The sequence below is a fragment of the Fulvia fulva genome, chromosome 1, assembly GCF_020509005.1.
Source record: "Fulvia fulva chromosome 1, complete sequence".
Classification (NCBI taxonomy): Eukaryota; Fungi; Ascomycota; class Dothideomycetes; order Mycosphaerellales; family Mycosphaerellaceae; genus Fulvia; species Fulvia fulva.
In genome coordinates, this window is record NC_063012.1 from 4,674,567 (window position 1) to 4,686,113 (window position 11,547).

At 51.6% G+C, this 11,547-nt stretch overlaps 6 protein-coding genes across 6 annotated transcripts; 4 read left to right on the forward strand and 2 right to left on the reverse strand.

Moving 5' to 3' along the window:
• Window positions 1-1,974: 1,974 nt before the first annotated feature.
• Window positions 1,975-3,540, forward strand: CLAFUR5_00909 (uncharacterized protein; the record flags this gene model as incomplete). Its single annotated transcript, XM_047900057.1, has 1 exon — window positions 1,975-3,540. The coding sequence occupies one exon, from the start codon at window positions 1,975-1,977 to the stop codon at window positions 3,538-3,540; it is 1,566 nt and encodes a 521-aa protein (XP_047757176.1).
• A 724-nt stretch (window positions 3,541-4,264) lies between these two features.
• CLAFUR5_00910 (Putative agmatinase 1) lies at window positions 4,265-5,724 on the forward strand (the record flags this gene model as incomplete). Its single annotated transcript, XM_047900058.1, has 5 exons — window positions 4,265-4,435; window positions 4,490-4,677; window positions 4,737-4,820; window positions 4,870-5,074; window positions 5,149-5,724. The coding sequence occupies 5 exons, from the start codon at window positions 4,265-4,267 to the stop codon at window positions 5,722-5,724; spliced, it is 1,224 nt and encodes a 407-aa protein (XP_047756026.1).
• A 204-nt stretch (window positions 5,725-5,928) lies between these two features.
• Window positions 5,929-7,174, reverse strand: CLAFUR5_00911 (uncharacterized protein; the record flags this gene model as incomplete). Its single annotated transcript, XM_047900059.1, has 5 exons — window positions 5,929-5,987; window positions 6,038-6,440; window positions 6,497-6,612; window positions 6,696-7,090; window positions 7,143-7,174. The coding sequence occupies 5 exons, from the start codon at window positions 7,172-7,174 to the stop codon at window positions 5,929-5,931; spliced, it is 1,005 nt and encodes a 334-aa protein (XP_047756027.1).
• Window positions 7,175-7,946: 772 nt separating this feature from the next.
• Window positions 7,947-8,417, reverse strand: CLAFUR5_00912 (Cytochrome c oxidase subunit 12, mitochondrial; the record flags this gene model as incomplete). Its single annotated transcript, XM_047900060.1, has 3 exons — window positions 7,947-8,045; window positions 8,102-8,217; window positions 8,369-8,417. The coding sequence occupies 3 exons, from the start codon at window positions 8,415-8,417 to the stop codon at window positions 7,947-7,949; spliced, it is 264 nt and encodes an 87-aa protein (XP_047756028.1).
• A 258-nt stretch (window positions 8,418-8,675) lies between these two features.
• Window positions 8,676-9,097, forward strand: CLAFUR5_00913 (uncharacterized protein; the record flags this gene model as incomplete). Its single annotated transcript, XM_047900061.1, has 3 exons — window positions 8,676-8,798; window positions 8,854-8,869; window positions 8,925-9,097. 3 exons carry the CDS (start codon window positions 8,676-8,678, stop codon window positions 9,095-9,097), a joined length of 312 nt encoding a protein of 103 aa, XP_047756029.1.
• Window positions 9,098-9,930: 833 nt separating this feature from the next.
• Window positions 9,931-10,546, forward strand: CLAFUR5_00914 (uncharacterized protein; the record flags this gene model as incomplete). The annotated part of the gene is made up of 2 exons (XM_047900062.1): window positions 9,931-10,432; window positions 10,515-10,546. The coding sequence occupies 2 exons, from the start codon at window positions 9,931-9,933 to the stop codon at window positions 10,544-10,546; spliced, it is 534 nt and encodes a 177-aa protein (XP_047756022.1).
• Window positions 10,547-11,547: the final 1,001 nt, after the last annotated feature.

The following is an 11,547-nucleotide window of genomic DNA, read 5'->3' on the forward strand; positions in this document are numbered from 1 at the left end:
CTCGCCTACTTATCTAAGGTATTAGTATAGGCTCTCTAACTCGGAGTCTAACAGTGCCTTACTAGGCTCTTTTACGTCTTATATATACCTATAGCACGGCTATAGCTTCCTATATAAGGCGGATACGGCCTCTAGTCTACCTTCCTTTTGTTCTAAAGAGGAAGAACTCTAATACGACTTTGTCGAGGGTAAAACACCGAGTTACTAACTCGGGCTTATAACCTATTAAATAGGTACGAGTTACGTAGTAGTAGAAGACGACGGATTATACGAAAGACGAAGAAGGACCTAATAGAATAGCGTGTATCTATATATAGTATCGCTAGTATTAGTATAGGTAGATACTAGGTGTCCGGATGTTTACTAGCCTATAGGCTAGTAAACCCTAGTCACGTGATCTAGTCATATTATATACCTATACCTATATGCTTGACCTACGGCCTATATATTCTTAACATACTTTATAGATCGTTAGAATAGCCTTAATAAGGGCTTTCGAATATATCGTATTTAGTAATAGCGCCGATAGACGTTAAGCCTTTAGGTTAAAGATATTATCCTCGTTATATACGCTATACTTAGTAATCGTCTCTTATATAAGCTTAAACTAGGCGCTTATAACTTCTAGATCTTCCTAGAGTATTCTCTAACGGTCCTTTACTCGGTTAAAGGCCGTTTTAAGCTCAGTAGAGCGCGAAACAAATCTCTCTACCTAGTTCTTACCTACTAGATCCGCGTCGCGTTTACCGAGTAGCTTGTCCGCTATATCTACTACCTCGCTAAGGGTAGGCGCGAATCCTCGCGAATCGAGGTCGAGGATATATCGAATAATCGTCTATTCTTCGGTTAACGTAAGTTTATACTAGATAGGGCGAGTATCGACGCGAGGAGTAGTTCCGTAGTACCGGCTAGTTAGCGTCGAACAAGGTCTATAATAGACTATAGCTACGCGTAGGAGACTCAGAAATTAGCCCTAACTATAGGTAGAGGAGGTAGGAGTAATTCTGCCTTCTTAATTAGACGATTATATATTGTGTTATTAAGACATAGCACAATAATTAAGAAGTTAGTCGTACTAAGACAAAATTACTAGCTTACTAGTATTCCTAGCTTACTAGTACTTTACGTTATATATATAATATTAAGGTCTGTTGAAACAGGTACGGGTGGATAGTAGCGGAGTGGAGTAAGAGATCAATCTTCAACTGACTAATAGCACGAGCATGTAGCAATATATCAGGAACCAATATGTTGATTGTGTTAGATGTCTATCTAAGCTAAAGGGGAGAGAAGGTATCTCCCTACAAGCTGAGTCATTGTGGATGCCTCAGGCTGCCAGATCACTTCCTGATTGTTGACTCCCTTTGAGATGCTACATCTTAACAAGGTCTAATAAAATTTACGTACTTTTCTAACTATACGTTCTAGTATTGTAATTGAATCTGTTTTTCCTAGTGAGGCTTAGATGCTCCGCCAAGAAAGCTTGCGCACTGGACACCTGAGGCACGAAGATAAGGGCCCAGCACGCTTCCGGCACAGGAGCGGCTGATTTAGGAGGTAGCTGCCTCCGGCGACCACGATAAGCATCTGTAGAGACTCCACTAACAAAGCTCTCACAGCTACGCTCTTGGATCATCCTCTCGGCCAGGCTGTGACCTCACTGGCGCGTGAGATCTATGGCTAAAGGCCAAATGGGGTCGACGATGTGCGTGCTGCTATAGCGCATCTTGCGCGAGCTGTTACGTGTACATTGTCCGAGGGCATTGCATGCGTGCAGTATCTAGGTGACCGGGTTCTGGATGGCATCCCGGATATGGCTGAAAATATCCGTGAAGACTTCTCCCACAGCTCTAGTCCGAAGATCAAGGGTTCCACTGCTGACTGTGCCAGCTCTACTAACATAGTCTTGCCTTCTCATCGTTGCTCGGCCAAGTTCGTCTCTGCGCAGACAATCCCACGCCTACAGCACCAGTCATGGAGGGCATACAAGATGACTTCAAGGGTGCTCATACCTGGCTGCCACGATTCCTGAAACCCAACAGAGCCAAACGTGCTTCGACCTCGAAACCGGCAGATGAGACCACATCTTTGCTTCCTGAACCAGAAGACGAGGAACCATTCGAGAGCGACATATCAGAGATTGAAGATGCTCCATGGCACAAGAGGATCTTACCAGAGTTTTGGATACTTTTCAAAGGCTCTATCCCGGTCATTCTTGCCTACACTTTGCAAAACTCATTGCAGACCATCTCAGTACTGATCGTTGGGCGAGTCAGCCCTGAAGCATTGGCTGTAGCTGCTTTCAGCTACATGTTCGCCATGGCCACTGCATGGCTTATTGGCATGGGAGGGACGACAGCTATTGACACACTGGCATCGGCATCTTTCACGGGTAGCAAGAACAAGCACGATCTTGGCATTATCCTGCAACGAGCCTTCGTGGTCTTAACCGTATTCTACATCCCCGTCGCTGTCCTCTGGCTTTGCTCCGAACCAGTCTTCAAATCGCTCGGGCAAGAGGACTACATTGCTCGAGACTCAGCCCAATTCCTCAGTATGTTGATACCAGGCGGCTTCGGCTATATCTACTTCGAGTGCATGAAGAAATATCTACAAGCGCAACAAATTATGCGCCCTGGAACCTACGTGCTTCTGATCACGTCTCCTTTCAATGCTGGACTCAACTATCTCTTCATATACACCTTCAAGCTCGGCCTCATGGGTGCGCCACTTGCAACAGGAATCAGCTACTGGCTGTCTTTCTTGCTCTTGCTGGCCTACTGCAGATTCGTTGCTGGCTATGAATGTTGGGGCGGCTTGGATCGCCGCTGCTTTAATAACATTCTGAGCTTCGCGCGCATCGCAATACTTGGTGTCGTTCATGTCGGCACCGAGTGGTGGGCCTTCGAGATCGTTGCTATTGTGGCTGGACAATTGGGCACGATCCCCCTTGCTGCGCAGTCCGTGATCATGACCGCTGATCAAGTTTTGAACACAATTCCATTCGGCGTTGGAGTTGCAACATCGTCAAGAATCGGAAATCTACTCGGATCAAAGAGCGCCAAAGGCGCTGCCTTATCAGCCAATACTGCTGCCGTGCTCTCGATGGTTCTGGGCGCCATCGTGCTAGCAATTTTGATGGCTACCAAGAACAACTTCGCGAGACTCTTCAACGACGACGACCAAGTAGTCAGACTCACTGCCGAAGTGCTTCCGTACGTGGCACTCTTCCAGATCGCGGACGGTCTCAACGGATCATGCGGTGGCGCTTTGCGTGGCATGGGTAGGCAGCATGTTGGTGCCATTGTCAACGTTGTCAGCTACTACTGTGGTGCTTTACCACCCGGCATCTACCTCGCGAAGCAAGGCGGCTGGGGCCTCGCCGGTCTTTGGGTGGGACAGTGCATCGCGCTCTATCTCGTTGGCATCATCGAATGGGCAGTCGTGGCATTCAGTAACTGGGAAAAGCAGGTTGAGAACGCCTTCCGCCGAATGGACCATGACGATGTGACCGAACAGGGCGATGGAGATAGGCTGTGATGCGGTGAGCCCCCTCCGAGATAGCCATAGATACCGTGAATGCTGCCTGCATTACTCAATCGTAAGTTCGAATCGCTCTTGGACGTGTCTCGCGTTGCTTCTGGTCCAGCGTCGGCACTTGCAGTCTTTGCACCGCTGACGCGACCATCGCGAGCAACGGCGACCTTGATGACCTTCTTCGAGTATATAGTTACGATCATGCGTCTGCTAGCTTCCTCGCCTGCGACCACACAGCAACACCCCGGTAAGCTCCATGCTTGGCCTACGATCGAGCTTCTTCCTCGAGCTCCCCACTTCTTATCTCCAGACACAATCTTTCCACAACCTCGATCGAGCCCTACCATTGACAAGGACCATTGACTAAGTCTGATGTCGCCTCTCATGCAAGATGCCTGCCATGCATGCCCAGTCTCGCGAGTCTGCGTCTACCACGTAACAGCAATGGCCCCTGCAGGTCGACCCAGCTGCCGAACGCTGCCTATCATCGACAGGAACAAGGAAAGTATGGCAAGCCTCAGATCACCTTGACATCATGGGCTCGCGATCGTGCAGCTGCAGCAAGCTGCGCCGAGAGCTCCCCAGAAATGGCAGTATGGTTTCCGATGTTAGGTAAGGACAATGGAGGAGCCATTGCTCGGGGAGATTGTAGGCATTGCAGCCGGGGGGTATAAGCAGGAGAGATTCCCGAACTCAGAGAGGTTCTTCGATTCTGCTGTTGGAAGAAATGGTCTGCCTGCTCTGCTTGTCCATCACGATGCTGAAAATATTTGGCACAGTGGCTGCTTTTGCAGCTGCTGTGAGGGCCCATGGAGATCATGGAAGTGATCAGGAACCACTTCAAGGGCCGCACAAGAGCTTGTGGTACAACACGCTGCCTGGGGATGGTGGTACTCAAGTACGCGCAGCTCGAAGTTTAGCATAAAGTATTTGTAGCTGATCGATATCACAGGCAGACTCCGTCTTCTCCGGCATCTCAACTTTTGGACGAGTCCAATACTCCCCATGCCTCATGACAGATGATGTGAAGTACGACATTGCCTTCATCGGTGCGCCATTCGACACCGGCACTTCGTACCGCCCGGGAGCCAGATTTGGCCCAAGTGGAATCAGACAGGGTAGTCGCCGCCTGAATCTCTAGTACGTACACAAAGGCTTACAGCGAATGTGAGTTGAGGCTCACGCAAGGTCCGATTCAGTGGTGGCTACAATGTGCCACTGGATGCCAACCCATTCAACGACTGGGCGACCGTCATCGATTGTGGTGACATCCCTGTGACTTCGTAAGTACCCGACATGATACTCCAGGAGAATGTCAGCTGATAGATACAGATACGACAACTCCTGGGCCCTTCACCAAATCGAAGAAGGCCACAACAGCGTCATCATGCGCAAACCCGCTACAAACGCCTCCTTGCCCGGCATCTCCAAGCACGGCAAGACACTCCCACGAGTCATCACCCTTGGCGGTGACCACACTATCACCCTGCCACTCCTCCGAAGCATGAACCGCGCCTACGGTCCCATAACCGTGATCGTAAGCAAATTGAAGGGTGCCCGGCATCTTCATGTGTTCAAGACATCTGCTGACCATGTACCCTTTGCTTTCAGCACTTCGACTCCCACCTCGACACCTGGCGACCGAAGGTCTTCGGCGGTGCACCCTCTAAGATTGCTTCCATCAACCACGGCACCTACTTCTACCACGCCGCGCAAGAGGGACTCCTGCGCAACGACACGAACATCCACGCCGGAATCCGCACGACCCTTTCTGGCCTGTCAGACTATGAGAATGACGGATACTGCGGCTTCCATATCGTCGAAGCGAGGGAGATTGACACTATTGGCATGGAAGGGATCATCAAGAAAATTCATGAAAGGGTTGGACATGAGAATCCCGTTTATTTGAGCATAGACATAGACACGCTCGATCCAGCATTTGCGCCTGCGACTGGGACGCCAGAGACAGGTGGGTGGAGTACGCGGGAGTTGAGGACGATTGTGAGGGGGTTGAAGGGAATCAACTTGGTTGCGGCGGATGTGGTCGAGGTGGCCCCGGCTTACGACACGAACGCGGAGCTGACGACGATGGCGGCCGCTGATACGTTGTATGAGGTTATGAGTTTGATGGTTTTGAATGGGCCGTTGACAAAGACTGCTACTGTTGAAGCGAAGGGGGAGACGTGAAGCAAGAGTGTGCAACATGTATCATTTGTTGTCTCGAAGGCGAGTAGGTAGTGAAGCTATGTACAGCAATGTCATGTAGACACGAACAACGGTTTCACTACGTTCTGTTGGCAGAGGATCCCTCAACGTCCAAGAAAGACACCAGTTGTTGGAAAGAGCGAAATAATCTCCTTTCCCATGTGGGAGATGCCATCCTGGGCCCGCCTAGGCAATCCACTCGGCTTGGAAGATGAAAGTCAGCTGCGGCCAAGTCTGGCCCATTGCTGCAAAAACGTTAGCGGTACCTAGGAACTGATGTTAGTATGAAGCATACCATCCAGATCATGACCGGTGGTCGTGGCTTTGGCTGGCATCGGCGCGTCCTTCAAAAGGCCTCGCTGGCTGGGGTGACGATATGGTCTCAGGCCGAGCACATTCATAGCGCGACGAAACTTGAGGTTTTCGCTTTCGCACATGTCAGATAGGTCTTGCCTTGGGACAGTGACTGCTTGGGCTGCGGAGACGCAGGCTGTTCCAATCTCCGTCTCAATGTCGCTCAGCTCGAAGCGCTTCGCTGCCACCGGGCGTGGTGCCAGGGTGAGATAGCAGAGCGTGGTCTTGAGCTTCTCAAAAGTGTGGTAGCGGTGGTTGAGGAGGCGAGGCCATGACGCATCGTCCTCTTGTGCGAACCTCGTCTCGACGAAGTGTACGTTCAGACCGAAATGGCGATATAAGACCTGGCAATCAAGTCAGAACTGGCTGGAATGAGAGCTCAATGAGGCTTGTGGCCTACCGCAGCATATTTCGCGAAGCCACCGGCTGGGTCTATCCTTTCTCTCCAACCCCCGCAGTATTCCTCATCCCATTCGTGTTCCCATGCTAGGAACAAGTCGTTCATTCGATCGACTACTATGACGTTGCAAGTGTTCATACAATTGTCCGGGTCGATGTCGTGTTTGCAAGTCCAGCAAAGCTCTTTGTCGCCCACTTACAAGCTTTCTGGCACTTGTCAGTGTTAAAGTATTCATGATCGTCGCAAGGACCGCAGAACGACACGGGGTCATCAAAGGCTTGATCATTGAGTGGGGAGTAGATATCCGGCATGTGGTCCATAGGCGCACATTTCCCTTCAAAGTGATGGAAAGCTTCAGACCAAGTCGCCGTGAGTGGATCGCCCGAGTCCCACAGGTCTGTGGCGATCTGGTGTTTGGCAGCTTTGAGGAGTAGTGCTTCTATGGCCAACTCGATCTCGGCTGGAAGTCTGGTGACGTGCACTTTCGGGCCCCGGCCGAATCGATGGCACAGGCGGAGAGTGTGTAGTGTTGGTGCTGCTTTGGAGTATGCTTCGAGGGCCTCGCCGAGCTGGTCTGGACGGACTGGTGTTGCCCTATGCAATGTCAGTGGCCGTACATGTATGCAAGGCAATGTGATGATGATACCATGCTATTGTGGCTTTGGTCGTGATCACCATGGTGAGTGAGTGAAGCGCCGATCTGTCGTGAATCTATCGGCTGCCAGCGACAAAGTTTTTGGGAGGATGGTGCTGAGTGGGCTGAAGTCCAGGTGAGGTCGAAAGAAAGTCGGCGGTCAACTGCGCGTAGGCCAGGCACCAACGCGCATGCAGGGATGCGCGCGAAGTCTGTTTCGCGAGGAAGGCACGAAGGCTCTCTATGCAAGATCATCAATATCGTGACCAGCAGATTGCAGTGGCATGCCTGGACTTGCAAAAGTGTGCGATGTCTGCTCCCATACATTACTTACTCTTCGTCTCTTCAGCAGCTACGGTCCGTGTTCCGCTGTCACCCTGCTAGCCAGCACTTGCCGTGAATCGTTCTGTCTCAACGACCTTTCTGTGGGCAAACGAGATGTCAACGTCGCTTCGGCATCGGCGTATCAATCTTGCTGGCAATGTGCACTTCACCATCTTGCGCTAGCCATCCAGCACCTACCGGCAGAAGCCTTATGGGGTGGGATGGTTGCACGTGGTCCATGGTAAGTGCATGGCTGTGTCATGGCCGCACAGGAGCGCGGCTTCTGCGACTTGGTTCGCGTTGCGAGGAACGTTGCTGGCTGCCATCCACAGTCCGCCGAAGGAACGTGAGGAACTATCATTGAACCATCTCTTGAGCTTGTACGTCACGCATATGTACACAGAGCTGCAATGACGCAGAACAGCCATTGGAAATCAGTCACAAGCTCTCTTGCGCCTCCGCCGTGTATCCCTTCAGATACCCACATCGCATCTATTGGTCCAACCTCGTCGGGAAAGTTCCATTCTCTCTTTGATCATCCCAGCGTCCTGTCCATGATGCCGGGCATAGAGAGCGGTAGGCAAGGTAGAACTATACCATGTTAGTGTCCTCTCCTCTTTCTCTCCCCAGACTGTCTGTTCTCGTACCTGACGGCAAGGCTTGAAGTCCTCGCCCTTGGCGAGAATGCACTTGTGGTAGTCGACGTAGTTCTGCCAGCAGTGCTTGGTCTGGTTCTGGTTCGGGAAGCGGGCATCGAAGCCTGGAACAGTCAGATCGTGTCGGTCTCGAGTGGTATGGTCATGACAGCATGCGCGATGCCTTCGAAGGATCCTGGAAGTGGTTATAGGTACATACCGGCTGCGAGATATGTTAGCGGCGCTTCTCTCGGCATATAGTTTCGCGTGGCATCATACCTGTCACGAACTTGAAGGGCATGGTGACGCGCTCCTCATCGTCAGACATGTTGGCGGTAGTATTCGGTGGGTAGTGGGGTGTTAGTGAAGGTGCTTCGTCGCTGTGGTGTAAGTAAGTAGTCGCCAACGAATGATGCTGTCGTTTGAAGACGGGAAGGAGCTCACCAGCCAGTCAAAAGCAGGGATTACTCTACCACAAGCGGGATGTTCCGACAGCGACGTTCCTCACGTCAAGCTTGCATTGGCGCTCTTCTCGGCGACGACACCCTCTCCACTCTACCAACGACACTCTCATACGAGTACGACCATGCAGTCTACACGATTCCTAGCGGCCAACATGCTGCGCCAACAGCCAGCCTCGCTCCTGCGCACCCGCGCCGGTCAGATAACGAGGAGCTTCCAGACCACCTCGATCAGAAGAGCAGTCCCGGTAAGCATAACCAAGCAGCAAATTTGAGTACAGCCATATGCTGACAATTCTGTAGAAGGAGGAACAATCCGGTATATGGAAACCCGCGACCAGAACACCATCTCCAGCTACTAACAAAGCCTACAGCCCACACCATCTCCCAGCGTCTGCGCACCCTCAAGAAGATTCCTCCGGAGTTGATCCCCCTCGGTGTTGTCTTGGCCGCTGCCATTGGTGCCGCCATCTATAGCATAGGCCGCAAGCTTGTCGTCGACAAGACTCTGCGTCTGACGAGACAAGGAAAGCAGGCAGATCACTAGAGGTGGAGAAGGAGCATAGCATTGTACAAAGGAAGTGGGAATCAGAATGCACCACACCTATTGAGTGATGCGGCAAAGGTCGCCAACGATCACAAACTTCATTCTCATATGTAGTGCGTCAATGGCAATGGTTCAGGGCAGGTTCCTCATAACATATCTGGGAAATGGCAGGCCGAGCCGTTTGATTCGAGAGCGTCCTTTGGTCGCCATAAACCTCGAGAACATACGTTTCAGGCGCCACGGCTGCAACGTGTAAGCATGCACGAAGCATGCGAGCCAGCGCGCCGACGGCCTGCGCCGTGATGCTAAGATGATTGCTGCACTGACCAGAAGTTGAACAGCCCACGAGATGGAAATATGGCACCCTGAAGTATCCCTGACAGCTTCGAAGGTCATAGCACTTTGACGCCATCGCTTCCAATTGGATTTAATGGTCGGCTGTAACCACAGCCATCTACCAACGATGCTCGCCGAAGTGAACACTCGCAAAATCTATACCTGCCACAGAACCAAGCGTCGACGGATGCAAACTGCGGGGGTACCGAAGCTACAGCCTCAAGCAGCAGCCACGATTCCTACAAAGCAGAACTGAAGGGTGATCACTCCGTTACCACATCAAGAGCTCCGTACCGCACGCGAAAGCGCCCCATTGTAGCTTGCTGGGCTACAGACAAGTCAAGTGACGAGGAACTGCAAGAGCGCAATGCTACAGATGAAGTCCATATTCACGGTATGGAAAGCAACATGGCGTTCATTGCTGCTTACGATTACAAAAGAGCCAAGGTGAATGAAGCTCGTGCATAAAGGGCCCGCACACAACACCTTACACTTACATGGCCCCTTACTTTTACTTCTTGCCCACAGTAACACATAGCCAAGACTACCTTGCTGAGCAGCATACAATGTCCAACACCAATAACTATGATCAAGCCGCCCCCAGTGTGCTCGCAACTATGGATGACTGCATCGCAATGGATCCACACCACGTTCTTGGAGTGGCGGAGAACGCAAGACCGGCCTTGATCAAAGCTGCCTTCGCTGATCTTGCAGCCAAATACCACCCTATCCACTACGTCAACCCAGCACATACCCACGAGATCTTGCTCGACCAGTCTGCAGCGCTACAAGCCGTGGACCTGAACGACTTAGTTTACGCGTCCGATCAGGGGCCTACTGGCTATCTTTTCGCCGGCTGGGCGACGCCATCTATCGAGCCTGTACGAAGAGGATATGACCAGTGGCAGGCGATCGTGACACGATGGAACGAGATTCAGTGGGCGTATTGGGCATTGAGCAAGGAGCGCGGCGAGGGAAAATTGAATATACCTCGAAGAGGTCAGTAAGGTGAGCAAAGAACGACCGAGCACGTCCACTAATCAATGGTGTGGCTTCAACACGCAGCCGGTCAGGTTAACAGGGGCTCTGCCCATAAGCTCCAGCATCTCATAACGAACACCCCGGGGTCATCGTCAGTAATATCAACTTCGACATTTACTTCGACATCGACTGAGAAAGCCTGCCGATTCGCAATTGCTTGCTGGAGTTGAGACTCGATTCATCAACTTCGTGACGCCGATTCTACACCCCACAGTATTCGCGGCAATGTTCTATCTTCCGAACCCTGGGATCTATCTATGCACCTACGTAAACGCGACAGATAAAGGCTGCCGAGGATACATTGGGATAGGCAAGAAGGTGGGAAGTTGCACCGCAGCCAATCGTTGAATGACCAGTCCGGAGGAAGTAAACGGCATCCGTGGCCTGGCACTTGCCCGACCAGTTGGTGACTGTGGCACATTTCCTCTCCAAGATGTCAACAGAAGACACTTTCTATCACCTTACAATCGGAGAAACGTGGACATCCGTGTTGTTATAATCACTTCCCCGCAGGCAGGTAACTGCAAGTTAGCCGTGGCAATGTTCTTTCTTCCAACCCGGATATCTATCTGGAGACCCACGAGAGCACGATTGATCCTGCGGGAAACTGCAAGCTATCCGTGGCGATGTTCTTTTTTCGAATCCGGGTATCTATCTGGAGATCCACGAGAACACGACAGACCCAGGCAGCCGAGGATATATTGGCGTGGGCAAGAACGCGTTGGGAGACGTATTGCAGCCAAGCGATCGGTGCGAGGGCTGGTGACAAAGTTAATTACCGCTGAGCGCTTCGACTCCCCATCAAAGCTCAGGCCGTTGCTTGAACACGCTGGCACGTCGCTGAGTAGCGAGGTCGAATTGAAACAGTCGAAGTTGTAGCGATTCGACATATTTTGGACCATGATAATGATATGCGTTCCTCTAGCAGCTCTCTAGAAGTGAAATTGACAAAGATGCGGCGAACATACCTTGTCACCAGGCCTTGCTGAACAGTCCCAGACGAATGGCGTCCCTACCTCCCAAGTCAGGCTTCTGCTCCACCGGAGCTTGCCGAGCCCTAGACGCTTATCTTC